At 63.1% G+C, this 17,627-nt stretch overlaps 1 protein-coding gene across 2 annotated transcripts in view; it reads right to left on the bottom strand.

Annotated features, from left to right (window-relative positions):
• cdc42bpb (CDC42 binding protein kinase beta (DMPK-like)) overlaps positions 1–17,400 on the bottom strand; it is a 39,105-nt gene extending 21,705 nt beyond the window's left edge. For both annotated transcript variants that reach the window (XM_072362042.1, XM_072362043.1), the window contains exons 1-14: positions 16,699–17,400; positions 14,079–14,170; positions 12,463–12,546; positions 12,285–12,380; positions 12,060–12,208; positions 11,465–11,558; positions 11,179–11,379; positions 10,774–11,022; positions 10,473–10,698; positions 10,292–10,399; positions 10,072–10,205; positions 9,756–9,998; positions 939–1,049; positions 506–750 (exon numbers count right to left, since the gene is read on the bottom strand). In XM_072362042.1, the coding sequence (XP_072218143.1) occupies positions 506–750; positions 939–1,049; positions 9,756–9,998; positions 10,072–10,205; positions 10,292–10,399; positions 10,473–10,698; positions 10,774–11,022; positions 11,179–11,379; positions 11,465–11,558; positions 12,060–12,208; positions 12,285–12,380; positions 12,463–12,546; positions 14,079–14,170; positions 16,699–16,867 (2,201 nt within the window). In that variant the 5' untranslated portion in view covers positions 16,868–17,400. The remainder of the gene's footprint in view (positions 1–505; positions 751–938; positions 1,050–9,755; positions 9,999–10,071; positions 10,206–10,291; positions 10,400–10,472; positions 10,699–10,773; positions 11,023–11,178; positions 11,380–11,464; positions 11,559–12,059; positions 12,209–12,284; positions 12,381–12,462; positions 12,547–14,078; positions 14,171–16,698) is intronic.
• Positions 17,401–17,627: the final 227 nt, after the last annotated feature.

Below are 17,627 nucleotides of genomic sequence, written 5' to 3' on the forward strand. Positions count from 1 at the left end.
TTCTGGTCGGATTAAACCCGGTTCTGGACGGATTAAACCTGGTTCTGGACGGATTAAACCTGGTTCTGGACTCACCGGTCCCTCTGATTAAACCTGGTTCTGGACGGATTAAACCCGGTTCTGGACGGATTAAACCTGGTTCTGGACTGATTAAACTTGGTTCTGGACTGATTAAACCTGGTTCTGGACGGATTAAACCTGGTTCTGGACTCACCGGTCCCTCTGATTAAACCTGGTTCTGGACGGATTAAACCTGGTTCTGGACTGATTAAACCTGGTTCTGGACGGATTAAACCTGGTTCTGGACTCACCGGTCCCTCTGATTAAACCTGGTTCTGGACGGATTAAACCTGGTTCTGGACTGATTAAACCTGGTTCTGGACGGATTAAACCTGGTTCTGGACTCACCGGTCCCTCTGATTAAACCTGGTTCTGGACGGATTAAACCTGGTTCTGGACTGATTAAACCTGGTTCTGGACGGATTAAACCCGGTTCTGGACTCACCGGTCCCTCTTGGCCTTGTCCAGCTTGTCCCGGAGCTGCAGGAGCTCCTTGTTGGAGGCGAGCTGCGCCCCTTCGGACTCCTGCAGGTCTTTGCGAAGGTTCTTGATTTCGGTGGAGTGGGCCAGGTCCCTCCTCAGCAGCTCCTCCTCATAGAACAGAACTTTCTTATCAAGCTCCGCCTTCAGGCGAGAGAGCTCCTGCTGAGACTCCGCCCCCTCAGCTGCAGCTCCCCGACCCTGCTGAGACTGGGAGCAGAATCAGGACGACTTCAACCAGGAAGCCAGGTGTGAGGAGGGCCCTCGGCCGGGTTCAGTCCAACTCGGCCAGGTTCAGTCATTTTTGGTAAGACAAGCTTTGTGTTTCTTTCTGTTGGATATAAATGAGTCTTGCAAAGAACAAACAGAATGAAACCTAAAAACTAGTTGCCTCTCACCTTCAGGCTCTGCAGCTCCGTCTCCAGCTGTTTGGAATAGACCTCGCTGTTCTCCCTTAGCTTCCTTTCCTTCGATGCCTCTGCTGTGGCTTCATCCAGCTGGGCCTCAAGCTGTCAAACACAAAAGCCTCGTATCGTGAAAGGCTTTTACCTCCGTCCTGCTACGCTACCACCGACCGACCCGAGAACGGGCCCCCAACCACCGACCGACCCGAGAACGGGCCCCCAACCACCGACCGACCCGAGAACGGGCCCCCGCCCACCGACCGACCCGAGAACGGGCCCCCAACCACCGACCGACCCGAGAACGGGCCCCCAACCACCGACCGTCCCGAGAACGGGCCCCCGCCCACCGACCGACCCGGGGCCGAGAACGGGCCCCCGCCCACCGACCGACCCGAGAACGGGCCCCCAACCACCGACCGACCCGAGAACGGGCCCCCGCACACCGACCGACCCGAGAACGGGCCCCCAACCACCGACCGACCCGAGAACGGGCCCCCAACCACCGACCGAGAACGGGCCCCCAACCACCGACCGAGAACGGGCCCCCGCACACCGACCGAGGCCGAGAACGGGCCCCCGCACACCGACCGAGGCCGAGAACGGGCCCCCGCACACCGACCGAGGCAGAGAACGGGCCCCCAACCACGGACCGACCGAGAACGGGCCCCCGCACACCGACCGACCCGAGAACGGGCCCCCAACCACCGACCGACCCGGGGCCGAGAACGGGCCCCCGCCCACCGACCGACCCGAGAACGGGCCCCCGCCCACCGACCGACCCGAGAACGGGCCCCCGCACACCGACCGACCCGAGAACGGGCCCCCAACCACCGACCGACCCGAGAACGGGCCCCCAACCACCGACCGAGAACGGGCCCCCCGCACACGGACCGACCCGAGAACGGGCCCCCGCACACCGACCGAGGCCGAGAACGGGCCCCCGCACACGGACCGACCCGAGAACGGGCCCCCGCACACCGACCGAGGCCGAGAACGGGCCCCCAACCACCGACCGACCCGGGGCCGAGAACGGGCCCCCGCCCACCGACCGACCCGAGAACGGGCCCCCGCCCACCGACCGACCCGAGAACGGGCCCCCGCACACCGACCGAGAACGGGCCCCCGCACACGGACCGACCCGAGAACGGGCCCCCGCACACCGACCGAGGCCGAGGCCGAGAACGGGCCCCCGCACACCGACCCGAGGCCGAGAACGGGCCCCCGCACACCGACCGAGGCAGAGAACGGGCCCCCGCACACCGACCGAGGCAGAGAACGGGCCCCCCACCGACCTACCGACCCGAGAACGGGCCCCCGCACACCGACCCGAGGCCGAGAACGGGCCCCCGCACACCGACCGAGGCAGAGAACGGGCCCCCCAACCACCCACCGACCCGAGAACGGGCCCCCGCACACCGACCGACCCGAGAACGGGCCCCCGCACACCGACCGAGGCAGAGAACGGGCCCCCAACCACCGACCGACCCGAGAACGGGCCCCCGCACACTGACCGACCCGAGAACGGGCCCCCGCACACTGACCGACCCGAGAACGGGCCCCCGCACACTGACCGACCCGAGAACGGGCCCCCGCACACCGACCGACCCGAGAACGGGCCCCCGCACACCGACCGACCCGAGAACGGGCCCCCAACCACCCACCGACCCGAGAACGGGCCCCCGCACACCGACCGACCCGAGAACGGGCCCCCGCACACCGACCGACCCGAGAACGGGCCCCCGCACACCGACCGACCCGAGAACGGGCCCCCGCACACCGACCGAGAACGGGCCCCCGCACACCGACCGACCCGAGAACGGGCCCCCCGCCCACCGACCGACCCGAGAACGGGCCCCCGCACACCGACCGACCCGAGAACGGGCCCCCGCACACTGACCGACCCGAGAACGGGCCCCCGCACACTGACCGACCCGAGAACCGACTACACCTGGGTCAGGACCGATCACACCTGGGTCAGGACCGATCACACCTGGGTCAGGACCGATCACACCTGGGTCAGGACCGACTACACCTGGGTCAGGACCGATCACACCTGGGTCAGGACCGACTACACCTGGGTCAGGACCGACTACACCTGGGTCAGGACTGATCACACCTGGGTCAGGACCGACTACACCTGGGTCAGGACCGACTACACCTGGGTCAGGACCGATCACACCTGGGTCAGGACCGATCACACCTGGGTCAGGACCGACTACACCTGGGTCAGGACCGACTACACCTGGGTCAGGACTGATCACACCTGGGTCAGGACTGATCACACCTGGGTCAGGACTGATCACACCTGGGTCAGGACCGACAACACCTGGGTCAGGACCGATCACACCTGGGTCAGGACCGACTACACCTGGGTCAGGACCGACTACACCTGGGTCAGGACCGACTACGCCTGGGTCAGGACCGACAACACCTGGGTCAGGACCGACTACGCCTGGGTCAGGACCGACTACGCCTGGGTCAGGACTGATCACACCTGGGTCAGGACTGATCACACCTGGGTCAGGACCGACTACGCCTGGGTCAGGACCGACTACGCCTGGGTCAGGACCGATCACACCTGGGTCAGGACCGATCACACCTGGGTCAGGACCGATCACACCTGGGTCAGGACCGACTACACCTGGGTCAGGACCGACTACAACTGGGTCAGGACCGATCACACCTGGGTCAGGACTGATCACACCTGGGTCAGGACCGACTAGGCCTGGGTCAGGACCGACTACGCCTGGGTCAGGACCAATCACACCTGGGTCAGGACTGATCACACCTGGGTCAGGACCGACTACACCTGGGTCAGGACTGACTACACCTGGGTCAGGACTGATCACACCTGGGTCAGGACCGACTACGCCTGGGTCAGGACCGATTACACCTGGGTCAGGACTGATCACACCTGGGTCAGGACCGACTACACCTGGGTCAGGACCAATCACACCTGGGTCTGGACTGATTAAACCTGGTTCTGGACTGATTAAACCTGGTTCTGGACGGATTAAACCTGGTTCTGGACGGATTAAACCTGGTTCTGGACTCACCGGTCCCTCTGATTAAACCTGGTTCTGGACGGATTAAACCTGGTTCTGGACTGATTAAACCTGGTTCTGGACGGATTAAACCTGGTTCTGGACGGATTAAACCTGGTTCTGGACTCACCGGTCCCTCTGATTAAACCTGGTTCTGGACGGATTAAACCTGGTTCTGGACGGATTAAACCTGGTTCTGGACGGATTAAACCTGGTTCTGGACTCACCGGTCCCTCTGATTAAACCTGGTTCTGGACGGATTAAACCTGGTTCTGGACGGATTAAACCTGGTTCTGGACTGATTAAACCTGGTTCTGGTCGGATTAAACCCGGTTCTGGACGGATTAAACCTGGTTCTGGACGGATTAAACCTGGTTCTGGACTCACCGGTCCCTCTGATTAAACCTGGTTCTGGACGGATTAAACCCGGTTCTGGACGGATTAAACCTGGTTCTGGACTGATTAAACTTGGTTCTGGACTGATTAAACCTGGTTCTGGACGGATTAAACCTGGTTCTGGACTCACCGGTCCCTCTGATTAAACCTGGTTCTGGACGGATTAAACCTGGCCCCCAACCACCGACCGTCCCGAGAACGGGCCCCCGCCCACCGACCGACCCGGGGCCGAGAACGGGCCCCCGCCCACCGACCGACCCGAGAACGGGCCCCCAACCACCGACCGACCCGAGAACGGGCCCCCGCACACCGACCGACCCGAGAACGGGCCCCCAACCACCGACCGACCCGAGAACGGGCCCCCGCCCACCGACCGACCCGAGAACGGGCCCCCAACCACCGACCGACCCGAGAACGGGCCCCCAACCACCGACCGTCCCGAGAACGGGCCCCCAACCACCGACCGACCCGAGAACGGGCCCCCAACCACCGACCGAGAACGGGCCCCCAACCACCGACCGACCCGAGAACGGGCCCCCGCACACCGACCGAGAACGGGCCCCCAACCACCGACCGACCCGAGAACGGGCCCCCAACCACCGACCGACCCGAGAACGGGCCCCCAACCACCGACCGAGAACGGGCCCCCAACCACCGACCGAGAACGGGCCCCCGCACACCGACCGAGGCCGAGAACGGGCCCCCGCACACCGACCGAGGCCGAGAACGGGCCCCCGCACACCGACCGAGGCAGAGAACGGGCCCCCAACCACGGACCGACCGAGAACGGGCCCCCGCACACCGACCGACCCGAGAACGGGCCCCCAACCACCGACCGACCCGGGGCCGAGAACGGGCCCCCGCCCACCGACCGACCCGAGAACGGGCCCCCGCCCACCGACCGACCCGAGAACGGGCCCCCGCACACCGACCGACCCGAGAACGGGCCCCCAACCACCGACCGACCCGAGAACGGGCCCCCAACCACCGACCGAGAACGGGCCCCCGCACACGGACCGACCCGAGAACGGGCCCCCGCACACCGACCGAGGCCGAGAACGGGCCCCCGCACACGGACCGACCCGAGAACGGGCCCCCGCACACCGACCGAGGCCGAGAACGGGCCCCCAACCACCGACCGACCCGGGGCCGAGAACGGGCCCCCGCCCACCGACCGACCCGAGAACGGGCCCCCGCCCACCGACCGACCCGAGAACGGGCCCCCGCACACCGACCGAGAACGGGCCCCCGCACACGGACCGACCCGAGAACGGGCCCCCGCACACCGACCGAGGCCGAGAACGGGCCCCCAACCACCGACCGACCCGAGAACGGGCCCCCAACCACCGACCGAGAACGGGCCCCCGCACACGGACCGACCCGAGAACGGGCCCCCGCACACGGACCGACCCGAGAACGGGCCCCCGCACACCGACCGAGGCCGAGAACGGGCCCCCGCACACCGACCGAGGCAGAGAACGGGCCCCCAACCACGGACCGACCGAGAACGGGCCCCCAACCACCGACCGACCCGGGGCCGAGAACGGGCCCCCCGCCCACCGACCGACCCGAGAACGGGCCCCCCGCACACCGACCGACCCGAGAACGGGCCCCCGCACACCGACCGACCCGAGAACGGGCCCCCGCACACCGACCGAGAACGGGCCCCCGCACACCGACCGACCCGAGAACGGGCCCCCGCCCACCGACCGACCCGAGAACGGGCCCCCGCACACCGACCGACCCGAGAACGGGCCCCCGCACACCGACCGACCCGAGAACGGGCCCCCGCACACCGACCCGAGGCCGAGAACGGGCCCCCGCACACCGACCGAGGCCGAGGCCGAGAACGGGCCCCCGCACACCGACCCGAGGCCGAGAACGGGCCCCCGCACACCGACCGAGGCAGAGAACGGGCCCCCGCACACCGACCGAGGCAGAGAACGGGCCCCCAACCACCCACCGACCCGAGAACGGGCCCCCGCACACTGACCGACCCGAGAACGGGCCCCCGCACACCGACCCGAGGCCGAGAACGGGCCCCCGCACACCGACCGAGGCAGAGAACGGGCCCCCAACCACCCACCGACCCGAGAACGGGCCCCCGCACACCGACCGACCCGAGAACGGGCCCCCGCACACCGACCGAGGCAGAGAACGGGCCCCCAACCACCGACCGACCCGAGAACGGGCCCCCGCACACTGACCGACCCGAGAACGGGCCCCCGCACACTGACCGACCCGAGAACGGGCCCCCGCACACCGACCGACCCGAGAACGGGCCCCCGCACACCGACCGACCCGAGAACGGGCCCCCAACCACCCACCGACCCGAGAACGGGCCCCCGCACACCGACCGACCCGAGAACGGGCCCCCGCACACCGACCGACCCGAGAACGGGCCCCCGCACACCGACCGACCCGAGAACGGGCCCCCGCACACCGACCGAGAACGGGCCCCCGCACACCGACCGAGAACGGGCCCCCGCACACCGACCCGAGGCCGAGAACGGGCCCCCGCACACCGACCGAGGCAGAGAACGGGCCCCCGCACACCGACCGAGGCAGAGAACGGGCCCCCAACCACCCACCGACCCGAGAACGGGCCCCCGCACACTGACCGACCCGAGAACGGGCCCCCGCACACCGACCCGAGGCCGAGAACGGGCCCCCGCACACCGACCGAGGCAGAGAACGGGCCCCCAACCACCCACCGACCCGAGAACGGGCCCCCGCACACCGACCGACCCGAGAACGGGCCCCCGCACACCGACCGAGGCAGAGAACGGGCCCCCAACCACCGACCGACCCGAGAACGGGCCCCCGCACACTGACCGACCCGAGAACGGGCCCCCGCACACTGACCGACCCGAGAACGGGCCCCCGCACACTGACCGACCCGAGAACGGGCCCCCGCACACCGACCGACCCGAGAACGGGCCCCCGCACACCGACCGACCCGAGAACGGGCCCCCAACCACCCACCGACCCGAGAACGGGCCCCCGCACACCGACCGACCCGAGAACGGGCCCCCGCACACCGACCGACCCGAGAACGGGCCCCCGCACACCGACCGACCCGAGAACGGGCCCCCGCACACCGACCGAGAACGGGCCCCCGCACACCGACCGACCCGAGAACGGGCCCCCGCCCACCGACCGACCCGAGAACGGGCCCCCGCACACCGACCGACCCGAGAACGGGCCCCCGCACACTGACCGACCCGAGAACGGGCCCCCGCACACTGACCGACCCGAGAACGGGCCCCCGCACACCGACCGACCCGAGAACGGGCCCCCGCACACCGACCGAGGCCGAGAACGGGCCCCCGCACACCGACCGACCCGAGAACGGGCCCCCGCACACCGACCGACCCGAGAACGGGCCCCCAACCACCGACCGACCCGAGAACGGGCCCCCCACCGACCAACCGACCCGAGAACGGGCCCCCGCACACCGACCGAGGCAGAGAACGGGCCCCCAACCACCCACCGACCCGAGAACGGGCCCCCGCACACCGACCGACCCGAGAACGGGCCCCCGCACACCGACCGACCCGAGAACGGGCCCCCGCACACCGACCGACCAGAGAACGGGCCCCCGCACACCGACCGACCCGAGAACGGGCCCCCGCACACCGACCGACCCGAGAACGGGCCCCCAACCACCGACCGACCCGAGAACGGGCCCCCCACCGACCAACCGACCCGAGAACGGGCCCCCGCACACCGACCGAGGCAGAGAACGGGCCCCCAACCACCCACCGACCCGAGAACGGGCCCCCGCACACCGACCGACCCGAGAACGGGCCCCCGCACACCGACCGACCAGAGAACGGGCCCCCACACACCGACCGACCCGAGAACGGGCCCCCGCACACCGACCGAGGCAGAGAACGGGCCCCCGCACACCGACCGACCCGAGAACGGGCCCCCGCACACCAACCGACCCGAGAACGGGCCCCCGCACACCGACCGAGGCAGAGAACGGGCCCCCGCACACCGACCCGAGAACGGGCCCCCGCACACCGACCCGAGAACGGGCCCCCGCACACCGACCGACCAGAGAACGGGCCCCCGCAAACCGACCGACCCGAGAACGGGCCCCCGCACACCGACCGACCCGAGAACGGGCCCCCAACCACCGACCGACCCGAGAACGGGCCCCCGCACACCGACCGACCCGAGAACGGGCCCCCGCACACCGACCGACCCGAGAACGGGCCCCCGCACACCGACCGACCCGAGAACGGGCCCCCGCACACCGACCCGAGGCCGAGAACGGGCCCCCGCACACCGACCGAGGCCGAGGCCGAGAACGGGCCCCCGCACACCGACCCGAGGCCGAGAACGGGCCCCCGCACACCGACCGAGGCCGAGGCCGAGAACGGGCCCCCGCACACCGACCGAGGCAGAGAACGGGCCCCCCACCGACCAACCGACCCGAGAACGGGCCCCCGCACACCGACCCGAGGCCGAGAACGGGCCCCCAACCACCCACCGACCCGAGAACGGGCCCCCGCACACCGACCGACCCGAGAACGGGCCCCCGCACACCGACCGAGGCAGAGAACGGGCCCCCAACCACCCACCGACCCGAGAACGGGCCCCCGCACACCGACCGACCCGAGAACGGGCCCCCGCACACCGACCGAGGCAGAGAACGGGCCCCCAACCACCGACCGACCCGAGAACGGGCCCCCGCACACTGACCGACCCGAGAACGGGCCCCCGCACACTGACCGACCCGAGAACGGGCCCCCGCACACCGACCGAGGCAGAGAACGGGCCCCCAACCACCGACCGACCCGAGAACGGGCCCCCGCACACCGACCGACCCGAGAACGGGCCCCCGCACATGTGGATAAAATGACAAAAAAAAAACATGAAAAACATAAAATTAAGATCGAATTCATTCTCATGCAGAACCGAGAATTTGTCCTCCGCTTTTAGCCCATCCAGGTTGGCACCTGCTGACCCAAATGCACAGAGTCATGCTGTCAGTTTCACCAACCTTTCCTTTCATCTCAGATCATGTTTAATCTGCAGCCTGTTGGAACCTGTATTTAACTTTAAGGGTTAAATATGCGTCATAATCAATAACACCGATCAGTCCATCGTGTTGCTATGGTAACACACGGAATCAGAAAAATACCTGCATTACATTAAAGTCTATTTGAGCTTAAAGGCAGAAGTTTCCTGGATAAAGGAGTAAGCTGCGCTGACCCCTGCTGGCCAACAGGTGAACTGTTTCCAGCAGAAGCTCCAAACCTTACTGACAGCAAGCGTTAAAGACTCGAAGCGTTCCTAACGGCTTTCTAAGAGTTATTTACTCTTGCTGCGACCGTATTTTCACGCCCCCCCTCCTGACCTCCTTGCGGTTCTTCTCGGTCTTGCGGATTTCCTGCCTCATGGCGTCCATCTTCTGCAGGAGCGCGTCCATCTCCTCCTCTTTGTCCCGCAGCTGGCGACCCAGACGCTGCTTGGAGGAGCGGAGTTCGGCCATCCTCTCCGACAGCTCTGAGGACTCCTGCAGGGCCAGCTTCCTCTGAGAGTGCGCCTCCTTCAGCTCCTTCGTCTGACTCCTCAGGCGCTCCAGAGAGTCAGAAAGCTGCTGCTCACAGGAGGAGGAAGATCAGAGCTCCGCCTCAGGCTCCAGGCTCGGGGTCACAACCTGCTGATGTTACCTTGTGGACTTCGTCCTTCTCCTGCCGCAGCGTCTTCACCTGCCTCTCCAGCGTCTTCAGCTTGGAGGCGGAGCTCTCGTAGTCCTGCCTGAGGGTCACCGCCTCCTCCAGCTGGTGCTCCAGCCTGTCAGAGTCTGTGACATCACAGGGTGGGTCTCATGAATGCCATGCTGTTAAACATCTGCACGCCTATGTGTGCTGGTTCTGATCAACCTCTGACCTGCCAGCTTCTTCTTCAGCCGCTCGATCTCCTCGTTCAGCTTCTTGATCTCTTTGTCCCGGGTCAGAGTTCCTCCCCGAGCCGGCGCCGCCAGGGCCAGGGTGGACTCTGTTTGAGACACAACACGGTTAGGGGGAAGACCCCAGCGGCAGAACCCCAACCGCCAAGATCTGGGCCTCACCCTGCAGCCTGCGGTTCAGCTCCTGCTTCTCCTGCTCCAGGCGCCGGATCCTCCTCTCGAACGCCTCCACCTCCTGCCCCCCCGCCGCCTCCTCCTGTCCAACCCCCGGCGCCACCCGGCTGATGAAGCAGCGGTCTGAGAAGCAGCTATCAGTGGTGAAGGTGAAGCCGACGAACGGGAGGTGCTGGCCGGTGAAGCCCGTGTGAGACACCGGAGGTCCAATGTCCTGCAGGGAACGCCACATCAGATCACCGTAACACTGAGACACACCCGCTGCACGCCAAAGGGTGCCGATCCTCACCGGGTTCTTCAGAACATCGTCATCCACGTCGAAGTTGGAGGTGTCGGTGGGCGAGGACACGTCAGGGATGTAGGGCGCCTCTGTGGACCGGATGTTGTCCCAGTCGATCCCGCTGAAGAACGGGTGGCTCTTGAAGTCGGAGATCCCGTTGAGCCCGAGTCGGCGCTCCCTGGAGCAGAGCAGGCGCTGGATCAGGTCCTTGGCGTGCTCGGACACGTCGCTCACATGGGCGGGAAACTGGAAGCGATCCTGGAAACAGAGCAGAGGCGAGCGTTCAGACAGGAAGTGGGTGTCCATCCCCTGAGGGTTCTGATTTAGAAAAGAGGAACTGGGTCGAGAGTCTGGAGACGAGCACAGCCTGGAAACAGAAGTAGTCCGATTACTCAGAGAGGAGGCAGCGCTCACCTCGTGGTTCATGATCTTCCCGTAGGTTTCCACCAGTGACTCGGCGTAGAACGGCGTCTCCCCGTACAGCATCTCGTACACGCACACTCCCAGCGACCACCAGTCGCACTCGGGGCCGTAGCGGCCCATGCCGTCTTCCATCGCCTGCAGGATCTCGGGGGAGATGTAGTCTGGGGTCCCCACCGCCACCGAGGACTGCACCTGCAGCGAATGAGCAGAGGAGGCGGAGCTGTGACACACCTGTCCCATCTCGCCTGTTAACCGTTTCTGTGTGTGCGCGCGTTACCGTGCCGTCCTCCATCATCCGGAGACACGAGCCGAAGTCAGCGAGCCGAATATGACCGTTGGCGTCCAGCAGGATGTTGTCTGGTTTGATGTCTCTGAGAAAAACCACAAACAGTGACATCACAGGTGACATCACGGGTGACATCACGGGTGACATCACGGGTGACGTCACGGGTGACATCACCTGTGACATCACAGGTGACATCACAGGTGACACCACAGGTGACATCACGGGTGACATCACGGGTGACATCACAGGTGACGTCACGGGTGACATCACAGGTGACGTCACGGGTGACATCACCTGTGACATCACAGGTGACATCACAGGTGACACCACAGGTGACATCACGGGTGACATCACAGGTGACATCACAGGTGACATCACAGGTGACATCACAGGTGACATCAGTCCTTCCACCTGCATTTAGCAACGTTTTAAATAAAGTTTTCTCTCTTTGAACACGAGGCAGGATGCGACTACATTTCCCAGAAGGCACTGCTCACAAAAACAGCACTTCCTGTCTGAAAGGGCCACCCTGGCAGAACTTCTCACAGTGTGGACCCTGTACACCTTAGCTCAGCCCAGGTGGTACCTGTGGATGTAGTGCTGCAGGTGAATGGAGTGGATGGCCAGAACCATCTCCGCCACGTAGAACCGGGCCATGTCCTCAGGGAGTCGGTCCTCAAACTTACTGAGCAGGGTCAGCAGGTCTCCGCCCACGTAGTAGTCCATCACCAGGTACTGCCAACATAGGGACAGGTGAGGTCAGCAGGGGGACTGAGCCCAAGCAGCAGCAGAACCAGGACCGAGTTCTTACCAGGAAGTTGTCGTCCTGAAAGGCGTAGTGCAGGGTGGTGATCCACTGACTGTCCCCTCTGACCAAGACGTCCCGCTCCTCACGGAAACACGCCGTCTGCACACAGAACACAGCAACATCACGCCTCAGCTACACGCCATCTGCAGCCCGAGGAAGAGGAGGAGGAAGAGCAGCCCACCTCAGCTCGCTTCAGCATCTCCCACTTATTCAGGATCTTCATGGCATAGACCTGCTCCGAGTTCTTCAACTTCACCACGGCGACCTGAGAGAGGGGGTGGGGCATCAACAGGTTAGTTGGTTAGTTAGTGAGAAAGACAGAGCCTGGGTTAGGTAAAATGTTCTTCTTCTTCAGTTTCAGAAATCAGGTTTTTCTTTGGACTTTTCTGAATTAAACTCCATCTTTGGTTCAGGTGATGGGGCCGAGGTTCCATGGTCTCTGGGTGGATGGAGGAGAGCTTCACCCAGCAGGGGTGGAGGAGGATCTTTGTTTTTTACAGTCCTGTTAAAATATAAAATATCTTCTATAGTCTCTTCTTCTGTGAGCTAAGAATAAAACCACCGTCCCTCGCTGCACCCCCAGTTCACTGATGTTCTGATTCTGTGGTTTTCATTCAGAACCAGCAGCAGGGCGGAACCAAACCTATACGGAGGCCTGAAAAGGCCAAAATCCCAAATAAAAGTGTTTCTGAAATAAATTAATTATTGATCCAGGCCCCGCCCCTCATTTGCATAACAAAGTGGAAACAGGAACTCAGACTTTACACCTGGTAGGAATAAATGGATCAATAACAGCTGCTTTTAGATCCCGACCAACCAGAGGCGCGTTCCCACGGTAGGAACCTTCTGCAGTTCCTAGAACCTTTTCAGGGACAGGGACATTTCTTCCCCACATTCGGACTTACAGGAACCAGGAACCAGGGGCCGCGGCCCTCAGGAACCAGGGGCCGCGGCCCTCAGGAACCAGGGGCCACGGCCCTCAGGAACCAGGGGCGGCGGCCCTCAGTTCCTGGAACCAGGGGCCGCGGCCCTCAGTTCCTGGAACCAGGGGCCGCGGCCCTCAGTTCCTGGAACCAGGGGCCGCGGCCCTCAGTTCCTGGAACCATTTCAGCTCCTTCAGGGTCTTTTCTGGGTTCCACAGGAACATGCCGGAGGTGTTTGGTGGCTGTAGCTCCGCCCCTTCTCTGAAATGTTTCCTCATACGACACGGACCCAACCGGCGCCTGTTTAATAAGTTAAACTTCGTCTCCTTTGTCTGCGGCGCTCTGCTCTCCTTCTTCCCTCCATGAAAGGAAGAAGTATGGCCCGCTGCTGGATTCTCCGTCTCCTGACTCTCGCTGTGAGCTCTTCCAGCCTCCATCTTAGACGCCTGATGTGATCGTCCATGATTAATATCACCGCCATGCAGACTCCATGTTAGCTTCTTGTGTTGTTTTCTTCTCTCCTTACTTTAGCGGGTTCTGTTCTGTTGCTGAGCGGCGCTAAAGTAACTCGTCTGTCGGCGGCGGCGTCACATCAGAACATCAGAACCGAGGTCCGGTTGATTCCAGGTCGTCAGAACCGAGGTCCGGTTGATTCCAGGGCGTCAGAACCGAGGTCCGGTTGATTCCAGGGCGTCGGAACCGAGGTCCGGTTGATTCCAGATGTGAAACAACATGCTCAGGTGGGCGCCATGTCACGGCACTTCCTGTTTCATGCTTTAAGAGGGAAGGTGGAAACCAACCTGCAGGTGTGTTACAGACAGAATGACACGTGCACACAGAAGTCAGAGGGGGCGGAGTCAACAGGGAGTCTCACCTCTCCAAAGGCTCCTCGTCCAATCACCTTCAGCATCTCAAAGTCATCTCTGTGCAGCCGCATGTCCTTCACTGTGGTGGTGAAGGGCTTCACTACATGTGCACACACACACACACACACACACACACACACGCACACACACACACAGTCACACACACACGCACACACATGCACACGCACGTTAGCACAAGTTCTGAAACACAAACTGAACATCATGAGAGGCAGGCACTAGGACCCTGGAGACCATCTGTAATTCATCTGATCTGAGACCAGATTTATCTGGGTCACACACACACACACACACACACACAGAGTCACACACACACACAGAGTCACACACACACACAGAGTCACACACACACACACACACACACACACACACACACACACACACACACACACACACACGCCCAGAATAGAAACCCATCGGTGGCCTCCAGAGACTCGGGCCGAACAGAACCTGGATCCAGGAGAATCTGCAGGCTTCTGATGGATCCCTGTCTGCTGTGGTTCTGAACTCCTCAGATCAGATCCAATCAGGGTCCGGATTCAGGATCAGGACCGCTGTGGGTCAGATAATCCTGAACTGGGCAACACCAGAGGACTTGCTCTCAGCAGGTGTGTTCATCCATCACCGTGGTAACAGAAACAGCTGGTTCTGCTCAGCTCTAATCCTGATAATCAGACAGTAAAATCGGTCATCAGAACCTCTGGTATCAGAACCACACTGACCCGATACTGGACCATCAGGACCATCATCCAGGCCACACAAACCAGGACAAACTGGGCCAGCAACAGCCTCCATCTGCACTGCAGCCTGACCCAGAACCACAACCAGGTCCTGGAAAACCTGATCCCAGAATTCCAAACCCAAACTGAAAAGGTCATTTGAATCCCTGGAATTCTTCAGAACCTTGAATCTACTGAGAAGTGAAAGCTGAAACCTCTCCTGGAATCTGCCTGGACCTCATTCAGGGACTCCACCCACAGGCCCTGGCCCTGTTTAAAACCCAAAACCTTCTGCATTACTTCCAGAACCACACCCACTGTGGTGGTCTCTGCCGTTCTGAAAGGCAGCTTCCACCGGTCCCTCCGACCCGCTTTATCAGGATCCTGAACTCTCCTCCGAACCTCCAAAATACCAACAAACAAAGTCCTTGAATCTTCCTGGGAACATCTGGACACCTTTCAAGGACCTGAAAACCTAACAGACTCCCGGTCCTGGACCGATGCAGCCTTTTACCGGACCTTCCAGGTGCGTTGGAAGCTCCTGTGGAGCAACTGCCACCACTCCTGAACCTCGGAACCCGGTTCTTACCCCGCTCCGGGCGGAACCTGTTCCCACCCCGCTCCGGGAGGGGCCCGGTATCTTACTCCGCTCCGGGAGGAACCCGGTATCTTACCCCGCTCCGGGAGGGGCCCGGTTGTCACCCCGCTCCGGGAGGAACCCGGTATCTTACCCCGCTCCGGGAGGAACCCGGTTCTCACCCCGCTCCGGGAGGAACCCGGTATCTTACCCCGCTCCGGGAGGAACCCGGTATCTTACCCCGCTCCGGGAGGAACCCGGTATCTTACCCCACTCTGGGAGGAACCCGGTATCTTACCCCACTCTGGGAGGAACCCGGTATCTTACCCCACTCTGGGAGGAACCCGGTATCTTACCCCACTCCGGGAGGAACCCGGTATCTTACCCCACTCCGGGAGGAACCCGTTCTTACCCCACTCCGGGAGGAACCCGGTTCTCACCCCACTCCGGGAGGAACCCGGTTCTTACCCCACTCTGGGAGGAACCCGGTATCTTACCCCACTCCGGGAGGAACCCGGTATCTTACCCCACTCCGGGAGGAACCCGGTATCTTACCCCACTCCGGGAGGAACCCGGTTCTCACCCCACTCCGGGAGGAACCCGGTTCTTACCCCACTCCGGGAGGAACCCGGTATCTTACCCCACTCCGGGAGGAACCCGGTATCTTACCCCACTCCGGGAGGAACCCGGTTCTCACCCCACTCCGGGAGGAACCCGGTGCTTACCCCACTCCGGGTGGAACCCGGTTCTTACCCCACTCCGGGAGGAACCCGGTTCTCACCCCACTCCGGGAGGAACCCGGTTCTTACCCCACTCTGGGAGGAACCCGGTTCTCACCCCACTCCGGGAGGAACCCGGTTCTTACCCCACTCTGGGAGGAACCCGGTTCTTACCCCACTCTGGGAGGAACCCGGTATCTTACCCCACTCCGGGAGGAACCCGGTATCTTACCCCACTCCGGGAGGAACCCGGTTCTCACCCCACTCCGGGAGGAACCCGGTTCTTACCCCACTCTGGGAGGAACCCGGTTCTTACCCCACTCTGGGAGGAACCCGGTTCTTACCCCACTCTGGGAGGAACCCGGTATCTCACCCCACTCTGGGAGGAACCCGGTATCTCACCCCACTCTGGGAGGAACCCGGTATCTCACCCCACTCCGGGAGGAACCCGTTCTTACCCCACTCCGGGAGGAACCCGGTATCTTACCCCACTCCAGGCGGAACCCGTTCTTACCCCACTCCGGGAGGAACCCGTTCTTACCCCACTCCAGGCGGAACCCGTTCTTACCCCACTCCAGGCGGAACCCGTTCTTACCCCACTCCAGGAAGTCGGTGACGTGCTTCTCCCTCTTCAGCGGGCAGTTGGAGCACTCCGAGTACAGGCAGAGCAGCAGGTCCAGCAGCGCCTCCACGCTCAGGCAGCCCGCCGCCCTCTGCCCCAGCAGCAGCTCCTCCAGCCGCTTCAGCCGCTCCTGAGCCGACATCCTGCCGGGGATCTCCGTCCGCTGTCCGCTTGGTGTCCCACCGCCGCTCCGTCCGAGTGCGCGCTGCCGCCGGGTCTCCGCTTCCTGCCGAGAGTGCTAGCAGCAGCTAGCCTGTTAGCTCCGGGTGGACATTCCCGACATTTTGGGGCTCCGGGCGTCGGTCAGTCGCTGAGTGTCCGCCGGTTACCGTCGCTGCGTCGCGTCGTGAGCCGAACAGCCTGCGGGCCCGCGTCGTTCTGCCCTCCGCATCGGTTTTAATCCGGTAAATCTGGACTTTCCTCTCGGAAATCGGGACGTCGGGAACAGCGTCGCCTCTCAGGTTGGCCGCTGCTGTTTCATGTCCGCCGCTCGGAGTATCGGCCCGGGAACGAGTCCGGGAGCTTCGGTTTCGACTCGGCTGGACTCAAAATGTCCGTCAGCACCGGGAGGCCGCGCACCGAGGGATTACGAGCGGTTTTTGGGTCAGTTAGAGGCGGCTGCCGGTGTGCCTGCTCGGTGGGAATATGGCTGAATCCAGGTCGGATAACCCAAAACAAGTTCAAGAACCTAAATCCCGCTTCCTGTTACTTAAGTTTCACAATAAAGGTCACATCAGGATGGTTCCGAACCTGAAATGGACTCTACTGTCAAATACGTCAGAATCCGGGAACATGATCAAAAAGGAAAAAAAACCAGCAAGATAAATAGAATAAGAATAAACAAACAAAACCCGCAAAATAAACAAATAACAGAAAAATAAACACAAACAAATTCAGAAGAA

Source organism: Leuresthes tenuis, unplaced genomic scaffold (genome assembly GCF_036924035.1).
Source record: "Leuresthes tenuis unplaced genomic scaffold, fLeuTen1.0.hap1 SCAF_13, whole genome shotgun sequence".
NCBI classification, from domain to species: Eukaryota; Metazoa; Chordata; class Actinopteri; order Atheriniformes; family Atherinopsidae; genus Leuresthes; species Leuresthes tenuis.